This window comes from Ammodytes marinus, assembly GCF_949987685.1.
Source record: "Ammodytes marinus genome assembly, chromosome: 20".
NCBI lineage: Eukaryota > Metazoa > Chordata > Actinopteri > Uranoscopiformes > Ammodytidae > Ammodytes > Ammodytes marinus.
Window position 1 is genome coordinate 12230628 of NC_137224.1, and position 17652 is coordinate 12248279.

Consider the following 17652-nt stretch of genomic DNA (forward strand, 5'->3'; position numbering starts at 1 on the left):
GTCCTGATCTTCTCAGGAGAAACTACATCCTGGAATTCCAGAAGTGTATTCTCCTGAGTTAAAGAAAACTAACAAAGTAAGCTATGTAAGTGAATGTGAAAAAATAATATTTTTTTATTTCGTTTTTATTTATGTTTATGTTTACATGTTTCTTTTGAGGATGTCAGTAGCACAGCGATGGCAGTAAAGACAGTAACCGAAAAGCACTCTGCAGTGTTTGGAGAGGGGAAGCTGGCCAGTTGCTTTTCAAGCAGGCATTTGTTAAAAAAGTTAAATGTTTTGATTATTTTGTATTTTAATTTTTACTCAGAGACGATACGAAACAGTGCACCTAAGATTTTTCTGCATTGGACCCTGTTGCTCTGAAGAAAAGTATTTTTGATTTGAACAGAAATATGAACATTGCTATATGAAAAAAAAACATAAACAAAAAGAACAACACTATGCGTGAATAGTTCCATGAACCTCATCACAGCTGTCTGCGTCCAAGATTGAATGAGAAGAGCATTCCTGACCTGCGGATCAAACAGAAGCTACCCTTTCTCGTCGAGCTTGTCTCCTATTGCCATATTATTCTCATTCTGACTCAGAACAAAATAAAATAAAACACACACATGCAACAAAAAATAACACAAAGGAAAATTCATCAATGGACATTTTTCATAATGTGGGACTTGAAAAGCTTGTGATGTCAATTTCCTCGTCCAACAGAACGTCATAATGGGAAGCAAGTAAAGACTCTCCTGAAAACCCCCCATGGTCTTCGGTTCAGTGTTCACCTACAAGCCAAGTAGTTCCCATCACTGCACCCACGCTCATCACTGAGGGTCGCACCATTCTGCAAGCAGGCGTAGCAGCTCGGACAGTCACGTATTAACTCCAGCACTCTTTATCAGACTCGTCGATGATCATCACCAGTCTTCCATACAGCACAATATGCAACTAAAGTGCAGAATGTTTTCAGAGATACATGCTACTGTTTATTTCAATTTTATTTTTTGGTTTGTTTTTATATTTGTCCACAGAAGATCCATCCAGCCATCCATCCATTTATTTATTTATTTATTTATTGATTGATTGATTGATTGATTGATTGATTGATTGATTGATTGTATGTATGTATGTATGTATGTATGTATGTATGTATTTATTTATTTGGTTACATCGTTGTGTCATGTATTCATTAACGCACTTATGCCAACACAAATATGTGAAGAGCCTATTCAAGGAACTTATTTAATTTCTCTTTAAAAAAAAAGAAGATTTTATTGATAGCAGCAGTCACAAGCTGCTCTCATCTTACTTATCCAGTGATCTTTGCTTCTATATCTCTCATCTCATTGGTCAAGCTTATCTCTGGTAACTAGAATATGTGTTTGTGTGTGTGTGTGTGTGTGTGTGTGAGAGACGGGTGGATGATGGCTGAAAGCTTTGCAGCGGATGCATTATGAGCTGATAACGTACAGCGATTTTTTCCCAGTCTGAACACAGGAATTTCACACTTATTAACTTGGCCAAAAACAGGCGCATCATTTCTCTCACACACATTGAATGCTCGCAAATTTTATCTTCATCTCTTGCTTTTATGCCTTGTCCCCCATTGAACCCGTCCATCCGCCTCTTCGCCTGTCGTGTAGCCATCATCACGAGAGAAACTGTACAAAGTTGTTTGCTTCACTGTCCGTACACACTTTATGATTGCTCACCAGTCACCAGTTTCATCTTTCTCATCACCACGTCACCGTCACTTTTCATTGACCCAACTCTGGCTAAGATTGTAAACTATTCTCCATTCATAAGGGTCGGTAGAATAAGGTGTAAAAAAAGATAAAAAGAAAAAAAAAAGAAATGTCTGTATCATAATTTAAATATAAAAAGTGCACTATTATAACTATTGCCTGTGATAAAAAAAAGAACAATTATGATTGAAGTGATGGTCAAAATAAAGAGAGATCCACCTTATTGTTATGGTTACAATAATAAACCCTACATTCATGTGTGTGTGTCTATTTAGTTTTTGGGTAAAATGTCTGTTAATGTATCTGTGGCTGTTTCTTATACTTTGCACTTCTTCCGGTAAAGTTACAGCTTAAGATAGTTTTACCATATGGATGCAAACATTATTTTATGTAATAAAATAACACTGACTTTAATGGTCAAATATTGTAGAACGAAGAAAGGGAGCCAAAATAATTGAAAAGGGTGCACAAAAGTTAATTACTGGTCCTGGGAAGCAGCAATTTGGCAGGGTGTACTTACTAACTCTTCATTGAGATTTCATAAGACTCATCTTACGCAGATGGTAAGGGATAGGGGAGAACGGCATTATCAGAGCTATTAGCACGTACTGGCAATACACTGCATGGCCGTGACAGTTCCGACGGTCTTTGAAGGCAGCACCCGCTCCATCCAGGCTAGTATCTGTAGTGCACTTGTTCGGCGGAGAAGAGGAGAGGGACATATAACACAGCGACGCACCGCTGGGTATCAGTCTACAATCGTGCTCTGCTATTTTTAGACCCTCGAAACAACAACAGGTAAGCTATCAAGGTTTATGATAACGTTGCAGTGCGTTGCCAAGAATACACAAACAGTTGCATCTCACCGTGAGCGGTACGGAGCTCCATCAGCAGCAGCCGTTTGTGTATGTAGCAAGGGGCTGGGCTCGCGACTAGCCATAGCCAGCAATAGCATCAGCTAACGCTTCAGCTAGCGATAACGTCCATCTATTGGCAATAATAACAGCTAACGTAATAATAATGCAAGTTGATAGGTATATACGTAAAAAATACTAATAATATTATTTCTATTGTTGAACACAATTTTTATTTGTGTTCATGACCACACAACATTTGGTTTGTATAAAAATGTAAGTGTTAGCTATTAATTATATCCCCCCTTTCACTTCCTGTAGGCTCTTCAATGTCGGCTGACCTTTTTTAACAGTCTATAAATGGCTTGCCCGGCTGAATGGGCTGTAATTCCACCTTTTATTGTTGTCTTGTTTGACATACGATTTTGGAAAATAATCTGACATAAATACCTAGTAGATAATGAATGATGCTTTGCATGGCTTTGCCAATGTCTATCTATGGAGTTTAAACATTTGCTACATGCAGTCAAGTCTTCTGGACAACAGTGGCAGCAAAAAAAGATACATTGGTTCAGAGGATCTTTAAGGGGGCTGTTGCAAAGGCCAAACCATCTATTGTATGTGTGGACTGTGGTCTACAAGAGACTTCTGTAAGTTTAAACTGCTGACTTACCAGTGCACTACATAGTATACACACCTCCACTGAAAGATAATATCCTTATTTATATACAGCTTTCCATATCAAAGTTCTGAAGTATTTCACTAAGCATAGAGAGAGAAAAATAGAGTTTAATGAAGTGTTAGCGATAGGTAAGTGGTAAACAGTGAAGGCCAGGTTTAACAAAGGTAAAATAAATCAAATATAAGCACATTTAGTTGAGTTCTTTGAAAAGAGAAAAAACAAATTGTCACTTGACCACTGAAGGACCGGTCCAACTAAATAAATGTGCGAAAATGATTGCCAGTATACTTTATCGGTGGGCAAGTTTACAAAACTTTGTCCAAAAAATCCCAAAGTAGCAAAAAAATAAAAATATTATATTATAAGAATCTATCTGTGCCTTTGGTGAAGCCTAGAGTCACCGGACAGAGTGGTCTGTATTTTGTTTGTGTCAGCGCTGATAGAAAGACTGGCTCGAATTAAAACACACATGGGGGTGCAGTGCAGGGTCAGATTGACTAAACCTCGGGGCATTATCTGTAGCCTATTTGTGGAGGAAAATCAATTTGCCTTTTGTGAAGAGAAGCAGTTAAAAACACCCAGTCAAATCGGCAGCCAGTCAGCACTTCACAAAGCACAAGGAAGGGATGTTGTTATTGTTGTTATTTTTGCTTATTTTTCTTGTTGACGGCTTGCATGCTCTTCTGTGTGTACTGTTTTTTTTTTAAAGTGGGTCATCATGTTGTGGTAGGAAAATAAGCAGCCGAGATGTTCTGCCCCACATGTGCCCCTAGTCGTAAACGTCCCCCAGGGTGCCTATATGTCACAGTGGAGGTCTCATCAGATGCATTGTGTGTTCTGTCTTAACACAGACTCCCAAGAGCAAGCAGGACCTTCAAAACAGTATAACTTAACAGACCAAGTATACTTCAACTTGAGCGGTCAAGCTAACATTTACCTTTTATTGCATGGAAGAAGAAAGACATTTTGTCTATAGGCTAATCCTGTATGTATATTGTAAGTAAACAACACTAGAAAAAAAAGAACATGGTCTAAAACTGCCATGATTGGTTTTTAATAAGAACGAGAGCATAACCGTCCTCATCTTAACCGAATTTTTGTATAGTTTTAAAACTTAAAGGACAGTATGAATTGATAAATAACTCATTCCAGATGCTAACTATCATGCAACTGACTCCCCAGATTACATATTGAGAAGGTTGCTGTGGATTTTGGCTTCAAATTGACTGTATTGCTTTGCATTTTTACTGTTTTGTCTAAGGTCTTTGCCTAAGGTTTGACACTTCAGGTCATTGGTTTGATTATTTAAAGTCCCAGTTTTGACTTTTGCTTCAGCAATCATGGCAGAGGCCCACCAGGCCGTGGCCTTCCAGTTCACGGTCACCCAGGAGGGCATCAATCTGCAGCTGACCCACCAGGCCCTTGCTGAGGTCTACCTCTCCAGTGTGCGCTCCTGGAAGAGGCGTTTTGTCAGACTCAAGGTATCTTTCACTCTGACTTTAGCCTGTTATGTTTGTCCATACTTAAGCCTGTGTTTGTTTCCCAAAACCATCTCTAATACTCACAAGTGGACATGGGCCTCTTCGTCCTTGTTACACTTTCAATATGTGTTTTCAGTGTTTTAACTTTAGCTCTAGCCTAACAACTATGGTCTTTCAAATGTTGTCATTTTGCTTTTCGAAATGTGTGGACTGAATCATCAGTCTTCATTCAATCAATCGTCAACAAAATAAAATTAATGTGGTGAACGCTGTGCATTTACATGACACGCGTTGCTTCATTTGAATCATTAGCGAGTTATCAGTGTATGTGTGTGTGTGCCAGTTTACCGGTTGTAAACAGGAAGAATGGGATGTTAAAAATCAATCTCTCTCTCCTCTCACATTAACAGAACAGTGTGAAAACAGGGGTTTATCCAGCCAGTCCTTCCTCCTGGCTTTTTGTGGTCATAGCAATCCTGGCTACCATGTACACACGCTCCGACCCTTCCATGGGACTCATAGCCAAGATACAGGAGCACCTGCCAGTCAGGTAACAAATGCCCAGACTCCGTGAAATGGGTTAAAGTTTTCTTCTCATTCCCTGATTGTACACTGTGTCACAGAGAGGTTGGTGTAATCTATGTATTGTATGTTTTAAAAAAAGGCCTTACTACCTCTTCCCATTCTTCCTTTTTCAAAGTTTTCTTTTAAAGGTTGAGTCAGTGATTCTGGCATAGCTTGTTCAGTGAATTCTCCTTACAATCCGTTACCTTTCCGTACTGGGTATGTGCTGAATAAAAAATCCAGTGCTAATACACAGCCTGGGCTCTGTTAACAGGTGTGTTACTATAGCTATAGTGTCAGTTTTTTTTTTCAGTACTCACACAGTAGGGAAAGGTAGGCAGTCGTGAGGAGATAGTCACTGATTTCGACAAAAAAAATTCTTTACAACAATCTTTTTTCAGAAAAAGCTGACTCCACCTTCAAGTCTTTCTCTTATTTTTCTTGTTGTCTCATCTTTAATAAGTGCTCCCTTTCTTTTTCCTTTCTCTTGCCTGCTGTTCTTTCATGTGAAAAGATTTTGCATTCACTTTAAAGTAAACATAGAGATATTGATCCGGAAAAGATATACAATATGTGTGACATCCCTATGTGTATGTTATTCATTTTCCTAAACATTTTTTAAATCTTTTTTTCTGTCAATTGTTCCACTCACTGTTCTTTTTCTCTCCCTCTTTCCCTTTTTATCCATCCGTCTATCTTGTCCCACTGCTCCTAGCCAGTCCATGAGCAACCAGTGCCAGACGTTAGTGTCGGCTGTGCTCTTCAGCACCATGCTATGGCTCCTGCTCATCTTCACCATGCGCCTGTGCCTCAAGCAGCTCCTCTCCTACCACCGCTGGATGTTTGAGCCGCGTGGCAAGATGTCCTACACCACCAAAGTCTGGGTGGTCAGTGTTGATGAGGGACACTTTTATAGGCTTTCCTTTCCTTTTAAGTTTGTGCAGTGTAATGTAATGTAAACTAAAGTTCATGTTTGTTATTGTTTAAATTGATTTTAGAGCAGCAATGTCTGAACATGTCTGTTTTATGCAACAAAATAACTCTCCTGAATAGATTGAAAGTGGAGTCAGCAATTCTGGAGAATGCTTGTTGTCAAGCCTTCTCTTGTTTGTTGTCAAAACCTTCTCCAAAATTGCTGACTCCACCTTTAATTTTAAGTTTTCACAAAATATTTTTACATCTGATTTTCATGGTAAAATAGCTTTTTATTATTACAAAAATAGCCCCCCCCCATACATATGTTCTCACTTTAATACTTCCAGTGTGCTTGTTTTCTGAATGCTTGTGTCTTCCATGCCAGGCGCTGGTGCGGATCTTTTCTGGCAGGAAGCCTTTGCTCTACAGCTACCAGGGTTCGCTGCCAAACCTGCCTGTGCCTGCCCTCAAGGACACAGTCATGAGGGTGAGACGTCACACGAGGCAGAGGAAGTGACAGCACGCTGATCACTGACCATGAAACAGATGGATCGCTTTCTCACATTCATCATTTTGCCTCTGTTGTCTTGTCTTTTTTTTTTTTTTATCTAGCTGCTGCAAGATACTTGAGAAATGTTGAAAAATGCAATGTTGAGAGGAGATCTGGTATTTCATCAGTAGAGCTAGATGTGGTGGTAAAGATGTAAGACTAAAAGGTGCAGTCAGCAATTCTGGAGAATGCTTGTTGTCCAAATCACATTTAGTCCAAATCAGTCAATATCTCCTCACGATCTGCTACCTGTCAGTACAGTAAAAAATCCAATGTTAATACACAGCCTAGGCTCTGTAGACGATCATGTTCATAGCTATGGTGGGCCTTCTTTGTTTACATACCCTTTGTTTGCCTACCAGTTTACAGGGCTTAGGCTGTGTATTAACACCAGATTTATTCACACAGATTAAGTAACACAGTACGGTCAGGAAGCGGATCGTGAGGAGATATTCACAGATTTTTACAAAAAAAAGCGTTGTGTAGAATTGATGACTCCACCAACTTTAATTCAATGATTTAGAAACCATTTTCTATTTTTATGCATTTAGTAGAACTATAATCCTGTTGGTCATTTTAGGTCTTTTAAACAATGCTTATCATTAATCTGTTGAATTTTGTTTTTTTTTGGTGGACATCTCTTTGGTTTAGTACATGGAATCAGTGCGCCCGCTGATAGATGATAAAGAGTTCGAACGCAAGGCCAAGCTGGCGATAGAGTTTGAGAGCGGCCTCGGTAAACGCCTGCAGTGGTACCTCAAACTCAAAGCTCTCTGGGCCACAAACTACGTAAGTGTTTTCAACACAATGCTCTGGTTCAGTGCAGCTACTTCACACGTCACTTAAATATCTTACGGAAAAGTACAATTCCATTAACAATGTATATCTCTGTGAGGCTCTGTGCTTTAAATAATTTATCCTGGCAGAATGCTGAATATGCAAGCGATGTGGCTGTCAGTTGGCTACATTATTAACTTTCTCACAAATATTTTTCTGTGTGTGTGTGTTTTTTGAATTTTTCAGGTTAGTGACTGGTGGGAGGAATATGTCTATTTACGTGCACGGAGTCCAATAATGGTCAACAGTAACTATTATGCAGCGGTATGACAATCATAATATCTTTTGTGGTTTTGATATTGCTTCTACAACTATCTCAAGAATGTTATGAACAACATTTAGTTTTTTTTCATCAAAGGAATCAAAGTGATGGTAATAGATGAGAATATTGTCATTCATGCACCGACTGGCATACTTCCAGATCCCTTTGTTTAGATCAGGGGTGTCCAAACTTTTTTCACTGAGGGCCACATACAGAAAAATCTACGAAGGGCCGGGCCACTTTGCAAAAATAACACATTTATCAGGACATGTAGCTGCTCTGATGTTTAGTTTCATAGTGTCTTCGTAAATTGTAATCCTTCTTCACGGCAACACTTTACTTGCACATTAAAAAGATACATCCCCCTCTTGTTAAATGCCATTGATACACCCAGTGTTTTCTGCTTTTACGTCTAATGTCCAGCTTGGTGAAAATAGTAGCCAGCTGAGATCCCGCCCCTCGTAGGGGGGTCCGGGAGTATGCCCCCCCCCCCCCCCCCCCCCCCCGGGAGATTTTTTTAAGTTTTTAAAGTGAAATGCATGAATCTGGTGCACTTTGAGAGGTAAATTAAGAGGCTAAAGCTGAAGAATTTTGTATGAAAAAAAATTTAAACACTGTCAGATGAATTAGAAGCTATTGGAGAAGGACACATGGATTTTCCATAATAATATTAATTTAAATTAAAATATTATGCAGGGTCCTCTGGGATGGCCTTGGTGCTCTTTTTCTTTTATGGGACATATTTCTCTGTAATATAATGAGTGCATTTAGATTATTTAAAAATTAAAAGGGCCATATTACATTATATTTTTAAAATGTGCCAAGGGCCAATCAATCAGTTTTGACACCCCTGCACTAGTGGGTTAACTAAGAAATGCAAAAAAATATATTATATATAATATTTTTTTTTTCAAAGGGCCATATTGCATTATATTTTTAAAATCGGCCGCGGGCCAATAAAAAGCGGGGGCCGTAGTTTGGACACCCCTGGTTTAGATGATGGTCACTCATGTCTTTTTACCTCCTGACTTCCTGTCTCTGTTCATTCTCTCTCCCAGGACATCTTGTATGTGACACCCACACCCATTCAGGCGGCCAGAGCGGGCAACAGCATCCATGCAATATTCCTATACCGCCACAGACTCAACAAAGAAGAGATCAAACCTGTGAGTTGAGCCAGCGGTCCACCTCCGGCAACTCCATATTCACGGCGGCATTCATTATTTATTGCTATGGCAACAGAAGACGTGTTAATCAAAAATCTATTCTGCGGAACCTGAAAATTATTACATATGACAATATTACAATGGTCACAAATTAGGCTTTCGGTATGGTTGAGTAACACCCCTCCGTCCACATTTGTATGTCATGACTTTTGCTTGTCATGGTACATACTACATAGCATGTGCATCTCCATTCATTAATTGAGTCTTCATGTTTACATAAAGACATTCCCCTCATGTTCTCATACCATGCTCATCCTCTCTTATCCTCCCTTTTGTCCTCCTCCCAATCACTCTCTCCCTCACTCTTAAAAAAAACACATAAAAAAATGTCCTCTTCTTGCTTGACCCTACATTTCCTCCACCACGCCACTTTGCCTCTGTCTTCTTCTCCTCCTGTCCATTTCCCAGATCCGTAAACCAGGTACTGTCATTCCTCTGTGTGCAACTCAGAACTCAGTGTGAGAGGATGTTCAACACCACACGCACTCTTGGAGAGATCGGTAAAAAAATAACTGACATGAACACACACACACACACACATTTTCACATGATATTGTCTGAACACGAGACGATTAACCATACCTAAGGTGTCTGAACCCTCTGGAGTTTTAAGTGTGAGATAGATAGGTGTGTGAGTTGTGTATCTGACTCATCAAGCGTATGCTGCACAGCCCATCCTGTCATCTCTCATCTGTCTCATCTTGCCTTCTGGTTTGATGGCAGGTCTGTTTCAGGTACTGGAAAGAGTCTGTCAGTAATAAATGTATATTTTCTTCTGCCCACTCGTTTTGTAATCTTTTCCTTCCTTCTCTTCATTGGTTATTTTTCTATTTCCATGCCAACCCTCTCTTGTGTTTTTGTCCATCTTGTTTCTCCTCCATCTCTCCATGACTTTGTTTGTGCCGCGGCCCATGTTTTCTCCATCCTGCTCAGTGGTTGTTGAGGTCTGCCGTTCCTTGCTGTTCCCATCAATTTGAGCGGATGTTTGACACATGTCGAATCCCGGGAGAACTAAAAGGTAGTGTTCATATCTACATATAATGTTTCAGGCAAAAGCATAGACGGGATTGTCATACTACGACAATTTCAGTTTAGAAATAAATTGTTTATTTGAAATATCAATCAATGTATTTGGAATGTAATTGTATCCATATACAGGTACTGTAGGAACAAGGCACACAAACATCCCTAGTGCCTCATCTCTGAAGTGTTTCAATGACATGTCTTTACACTTTGCTCTCTTCTCCCCTCTGTCTCCTCTTTGTGAAGACACTCTGCAGCATTGGCAGGACAGCGACTACATAGCTGTATACCACAGGGGTCGCTACTTTCGTCTAAGCCTGTACCAGGCAGGCAGTCTCCTGTGCCCCATGGAGATTGAACTCCAAATTCAGAGAATCCTCGATGACCCTTCACTTCCATCCAAAGGAGAGGCCAAACTGGGGGCTCTGACCGCTGGGGACAGGTCAGTTTGACAAGCCTCCAGTGCTTAAATACAAATAACCATTCAGCACACTGCATCTTTAATGTAATATCAGCATTTTTCCTCTGAAATGTGACCCAGAATTCCATGGGCTAAAGCCAGGAACAAGTATTTCAGCAGCGGGGTCAACAAACAGTCTCTGGACTGCATTGAGAAAGCTGCCTTCTTTGTGACGCTTGATGACGATGAACAAGGCGTGCTGGGAGATGACCCGGCTGCTAGTTTGGATCGCTACGCTAAATCCTTGTTGCATGGGAAATGTTATGACAGGTACTTTGAAAAGAAACGGGTCATTGTCATGTGAATGTGTAATTTGGTAACTTCTTTTTTCACGTCATGTTGTTGTTGTTGTATTCAATTCAATTAAATTCAATAAGCTTCATTAGCAGGAATTTATAAGGAACTATGTTGTCAAAACGTCATGTAGTAATATAATACAAACAAATTCAATAACAATAGTCGTAATCAAAATATAAGTATAATAATATATCCATGTTAATAATCAAATGAATATGAGACAAATTAATTAAAAAATATTAGAATACAAAAAAAAGTGTAATTATGTTCAATGTTTATTACACCCATTGTCTTGGTTGTCGTGCAGGTGGTTTGACAAGTCCTTTTCGGTTGTTTTCTACAAGAACGGAAAGACCGGCATCAATGCAGAGCACTCCTGGGCTGATGCACCAGTGTTGGCACACTTATGGGAGGTGAGGAACATAAAAGTCATGTCATCTCTGAGAAGTATCATCATCACTACGTATCACAACATAATTGTTCTGGTTTCCAGACCATCCTGGCCACTGACAGTTTCTACCTGGGTTACAATGAAGAGGGTCACTGCAAAGGAGAGGCGGATTCATCACTACCCCAACCACAGAAACTAAACTGGGAAATCCCTAACGAAGTTAGTTAACCACTCACATTTTCACCCTCCATTCCATCTGTTTTGCTAATCCCCCACTGTGTCATAGTTCACATTAAGCTCAGTTAAACCTAATGTTTCGTCGTGATGCTAACTGTTTGGATGTGTCTGTCAGTGTGAGGAGCAGATCTCCCAGTCTCTGGCAGTGGCCCAGGCCCTGGCTGACGATGTGGATCTCCATGTGTTCGTCTTCCAAGACTTTGGAAAAGGAAAGATTAAGAGGTGTCGAATCATTCCAGATGCCTTCATTCAGATTGCCCTTCAGTTGGCCTACTACAGGGTAATTAACAGCCTCACACACGCACGCACCTACACACACACACACACAAACACAAGCAAATCAAACTTGTACGTCTGTGCTTTGGATACGTTGATACTATTTGTTGTAGGTGACTTGTGTTTTTATGTTCCAGAACCGGAGGATGTTCACTCTCACGTACGAAGCCACTATGACCCGCCTGTATAGGGAGGGCAGGACTGAGACCGTTCGGTCCTTAACCAATGAGAACAGTGCCTTCATCCGAGCGCTGGAGGGTGGAGAGGTGAGTGGTTGGAAGCTGAGAATGATTAAAGGTTCTCTGCGGAAAATTTGTCGGGTTCTATCTCACTCTTGTTATTTTTTTTCTTTTTGAACATTTGCCTAAAAAGGTCAAAAAAAATGGACGGAGTATGTAACACCCGGGCCACACATGCTTCATCTACTGCACGTCTGCCGGTGACCATGTTACCAGATTAGAGCAGTCGGCAGTTCGTCGGCAGCGACGCACCACTTCAGCTCAGAAGTCTTGCCTATTTTTACTCTCTGCTTGGATAGAAAAATTATCTGTTGACAGTCATATTGACTTAATATACCAGCTACATTCACTGTAGTTGTAGAACTTCTGGTGTGCCGTTCAAAATGAAACATCCCTCAAGCGCAAATGTGCAAAAAAATAAGTATTTCTGTCAAAACTCAATTTTAAATATATATATGATAAAATGACATGAAACATATTCATATTCATGGGAATTATCATAGCAAAACTCTACTGCACTGAACATATCAGTGAGACACTGCATGTGTAAACAACAACAGCGATTGAGGTGCAACAGTTAGAGATGCAGACGTGCTACAGAGGTAGACGCAGGATATTTGGCCCGGATGTAAGTCACCCTTTCTGGGGAGCGTAGGTATTTGACAGTACCTAATAAAGATGTCCATAGTTAGGGGGGGTCTTTAATCATATCTTACATTCACACACGTTTACGAAATAGATCTCAAGATACAGAGAATTACACATTGATACTAAAGCCCAGTATCCTCAGGATTTAGCCAAATGTGAGCATGGTCCACACGTCTGAATCTACATCCCCTCAAGAAGGATCAGTGAATGTAAAGAATCACAGCTTTCCTACAGCAATCCATCAAGGTCAATGAATTGGAGATACTATACTTTGCCATTAGCCACATGTATTAGGTACTTCTATTTTTAACATGTGCTATATGCCAAGTTATGCTGTTTTTTTCCCCCAGCCAGCAGATGTGTGCAGGCGTTTGCTCGTCACAGCGTCAGAAAAACACCAGCATCTATACCGCACGGCTATGACTGGAGGTGGCATCGACAGACACCTCTTCTGCCTATATGTTGTGTCCAAATACCTCGGAGTGGAGTCTCCTTTCCTTAAAGAGGTTTATTTCTCTCTTTTGACAATTAATTTACATTAGACTGTCCAGTTCGGTGTGAGTATGGATCTATTTAGTATGGCCTATGTAATAGTGACTTCAGCAAAAACAGCTTCTTGTGGGTATTGCAGATCCTCTCTGAGCCCTGGCGGCTGTCCACAAGTCAGACTACATTGCAGGTGGAAATGTATGACCTGGTCAACCACCCAGAGTACGTCCCCTTTGGAGGGGGCTTTGGACCGGTCAGTGCTTCCCTCAGGCTCACAAAGTCAACTTATTGTTGAAGTCATGATTAAAATGAATACAAGAATTCATTCATTTTTGAAAACATATAATATCACCTGTATTTCTTTCAGCCGACTGACGACGGTTATGGGGTGTCATACAGCGTTTTTGGAGAGAACACGATAAACTTCCACATCTCATGCAAGAAGTCATGTCCAGACACTGTGAGTTGACATTGCATTTTGATTTGAAGACACATAATACCTTTTTGGAAGACGTTTCTGTTAAATAAAAAGGGACCCAGTTCTCCCAGTATACTTTGTCTACTCATTGTGGATTCTGTTTTCCTCTCTAGGATGCCTGTGAGTTTAGTGCCCATGTCAGAAAAGCCCTGAAGGACCTGTTCCAGTTGCTGTGCCCCAACCAAAAAACACCTAACAAGACAGAGGAGCGTCGGCCAGAGTTCAAGAAAGACCTTTAGGTATCAGGGGACAAGGGTTTGTGTTTAAGCTTAAATGGTACATTATAAAGTGAGGGAAGATTTGTATTTATTTTTCCTCTGGGAGAATTGTATGGCCAGCCAGATGATATTCAGAAGACAGCTCCATGGTGAAACTGACTCAATGCAGGTCATGTTTTTACTGATTTGCATATGTATTTGTGTGTATAGTAGGTGCGTGATATGTGTGCGAGAGAAAAAAAGGGTCAGCACCCTGTCAAGTACAGCACGGTTATTATTTTGGAATGGTTTGATTACTTTTACAATAGGCCAATATAAATTGTACCCCTCACAGCTAGAATATAATTTGCTAGCACTTCACCTTATTGGATGGAGTAAGTTAATAATACATTAAATTAAAGAATGTTTTGACACCATTAAGTATGCCACACTTTTATGAGCCACTAATCCGTTGTTGTCTTTGTTTGGAAAGTGCTATTGGAGGTGATTAGAAAAATCAGTTGACTGGATTTCAGTTTGTACTGTCCGAAAGCAAATGTTGCTCTTAGTGACATCAGGTGTTTTTAAATCCTGGGTGTCTGTGACTTTTCTGTGTTTAGTCATTATGTAGAGTATAATTCTGCTTTCTACAAAAACACCTGGTTGTAATGATGTGCTGAAAGTGCCAGGCTGATTATACATGTAGTGCAATGACGTGGCTCTATTAAACTCATAGGCATTGTTGTTTCACCGGTATTATATTTAATGCCGACCCACCCAGGAAATAACTTTTAATTTCATTTTATATTATAATAACATTTCCCCACCTCACATATAAATAATGTAGGTTAATAATTCTTTCAGTGGTCAGTTAGAATTTTAGATTTTTAAACCTACCAAGTTAAAAACTTGGATTTCATTGTCAATCATTGCTGCAGGTCAGACAGGGTTTACATAAGAATTGACATTTTGTAGTCAAGCTATCCGATGCAAAGGATGGTGTATTACCAGCGACGCAGATTCCTGTTATTCTCCTTTGATCATTCTTTTTTCTTTTTTTTCACAAGGTCATTTGAGCTTGTCTCATTGTATTGCTGTCGTCAGCCTTTTTTTAATGCAATATTACAGGGGAACATAAAGTCTTAAAGAAAAACAAATCCTCAAGTGTGTTTCTTTTATGTTTCTTTAAACAAATCCACTCTATCTGTTTTAAAAAAACAGATACAAATCTATGCGGTGGTGATTCTTGGCAAAACATTTATATGTCATATAAATGCACATGTACGCTGCGCTGGTATGGGAAATCAACTTTTTGACTTCAACTGAAGCAGCGATATTGGAACATTACTTTGGCAGCACCTACATTGTAGAGTGGACTAAAACTTACTTGGTCCAAAATGGCTTGGCTCACAGTGGGATTATTTAAGTCAAGGTCTGAATCGGACTTAAATTGCAGCTTCAATATATGCCTTGTGACATTCTCTTCCATCTTTTCTGCGGCTAAACAAACAGAAATTATACATTACATAAAGTATGCGTTCAGTGTGTCTTCTTATATAATGTGTTTATGACAAACAAATAAACCAAAAAATGTATACATGGAATCAGGCTATCCTATAGTATGTGCTCACCAATAAGCCTATAGCAGGAGAAGGGATGCTGGCTCTCACACTCTCTATCCCACCACTGTTTGCCAGAGGGTCTATACAATGCACAGTCTCCATCGTTATTCGGCTGACTGTCGTCCCAGTCTCTGAAGGAACTGGAACTCATGTCCGACCATTTCCAGTTATCTCTGAACAAGCCCACCCAGACCAGGGACAGCGATGAAGACATTTCACTAACTTTCTGCAGAAACGCCTGATTTTCAGTCTCGCTCCTCACACTTGCCAAGTCTGTGTTATTCAGTCGACAGTGCTTTAGGGCGTCCCTCCACGACTTCTCTTGAAGAACCACATGCATGCATCCCATTGGAGCCCTCACCTGGGAATGTTACAATAAGTACAGTGAAGGTTAAAACTTTTATAGAGTATGAAAAAAGGCACACAAAATTACCACCTAGTTGTTCATTTACAATTGCATTAAATAGCTCGATCTAGTCTTGCACATTCATGAAGTTGGGAGAGGTACAAGAGATCGTTTGCAGTGTCCAATGTTATAGGCCTACTCCAACATAAAATAGTTGACATATTTAGAAAATTCAATTTTATTGGGGGTCACTTGTCGAGAATTGAATAAAAGGAATGATGCCATTTTTTGATCTGTAGGTCAATACAACGCCTGTGCAATTTTGACTTTACTTGGTTGGTAAGAATAATGCAATACAACTGAGCATCAAGGGGATGAGTGACATCACTCAAGCTTATTACTGTTTATTCTATCCAAAGCAATGATTCTCAAGTAAAAACCATTAGATTACCTTCCTGACAGATAAAAGGATGGAGTGTATCACAGAGTGCACTGGACCATTTCCCATCATTCCTCATGCCTCCACAGTGGTGAGAAGACTCTGGTAAACTGGCCCAGTTAGTATATTCAACTAATCCAGAACTGGACTGAGTTTGTCCCACAGACCACATCCAGGACTCCACTTCGGTTTTTATCAGACACATCCAGATTTCTTGTGTCATGCCATTGGCTGCCGTCATGTTTGCCAGCAACTTCTTTTCATCATGGCTGCCAACGGTGCTGAGGTCAGTGTAGTGCTTTCTGCAGTAGTCCTGGGCCTCAGTCCAATTCTTCCTCTCGGATATCAGGTGATACTCACGATGAACACAAATTGACACTAGCTGAAAACATCAAATATGCAAGTTATTGTTATTCTCACAGTGTTTTAATTTCAATTTATTTTAATCATTTTATGCAGTTACACTGACCTGAAGCCAGCAGCAAACCTACAAGATGATGGAGCATATTCTTTTTCTAGGATATTAGAACATAGACATTATATAAGTTGTGATAAAAATCAATTTCTTACACAGTTATATGGAACAAAAACAAAGCGTTTATTCATGTTCATTAATAAAGCTATAGTGCGCAACTTTTTCATATAAATAAAATTAATGTCGGTTACATTAAAGCCATCAGCAAACAAGTTGACACAAAGTTGATTGAGCCAACCAGCTCCACAAAACTCTTTGTATTTCTCAGTACAAAGTTTACAAACTGGTGTCGCCCCTGGACACTGGTACAGAATCTCAGAAAAATCCCAAGACGCGCCCAATAAATGTTTCAGTTGTTGATTCTCCTGCTATGAAAAAACCTGGACATACAGCAGGTGTGAAATCCATGCTCGATCACCAAAGGCGCACATTATGTAGATCTGACAGTATTGTTGTAATTACTCAGAATTCCTCATGGGGACAACAGATGAAACGCACTATATCTTTAACACAATTTGGTCCAAAACAAAACCCTTAGCCCTGTTCTATGCCTTGACACATTTGATGACATCTAAACATGCTATCCAGAATAATAACAGAAAAAAATAATCATGCTTTAATTACATTATTAGTTCATGGTCGAATGAAAACAGTGGTGGAATACAAGTTAGTTTCAGGCAAGATTTTTAAAAACAGAGGTAAAATAAAACAGGTATCTGTTTGTCATCAAAATTCCCAGAAATAATGTTATTCTGTGGAAATGACGTTGATGGTAGCTGCAGCCTTAACATCATATTAATTCAATGATGGAGTTTTGTTGGCATACAACCAGATCGAAAAGTCCTCTTACCTGATTCACAGATGAGCGATTAAGTGCACTTCTGCAGGTTGCTGCTCTTTCTCTCACTCTTCCCTCATGAAGTGT

The 17652-nt window shown here is 39.8% G+C and overlaps 1 protein-coding gene across 1 annotated transcript; it reads left to right on the forward strand.

The window, feature by feature from the left end:
• The first annotated feature begins 2454 nt into the window (after positions 1-2454).
• LOC307266911 (carnitine O-palmitoyltransferase 1, liver isoform-like) lies at positions 2455-14129 on the forward strand. Its single transcript, XM_080049043.1, is given in 20 exon segments — positions 2455-2537; positions 4611-4756; positions 5167-5306; positions 6036-6207; positions 6621-6722; positions 7437-7574; positions 7809-7886; positions 8943-9050; positions 9519-9554; positions 9556-9610; positions 10380-10575; positions 10675-10863; positions 11198-11303; positions 11384-11500; positions 11634-11798; positions 11932-12060; positions 13032-13187; positions 13313-13423; positions 13538-13630; positions 13762-14129. Coding segments are annotated over 19 exon segments (2358 nt in total). The 5' UTR covers positions 2455-2537; positions 4611-4615; the 3' UTR covers positions 13888-14129.
• Positions 14130-17652: the final 3523 nt, after the last annotated feature.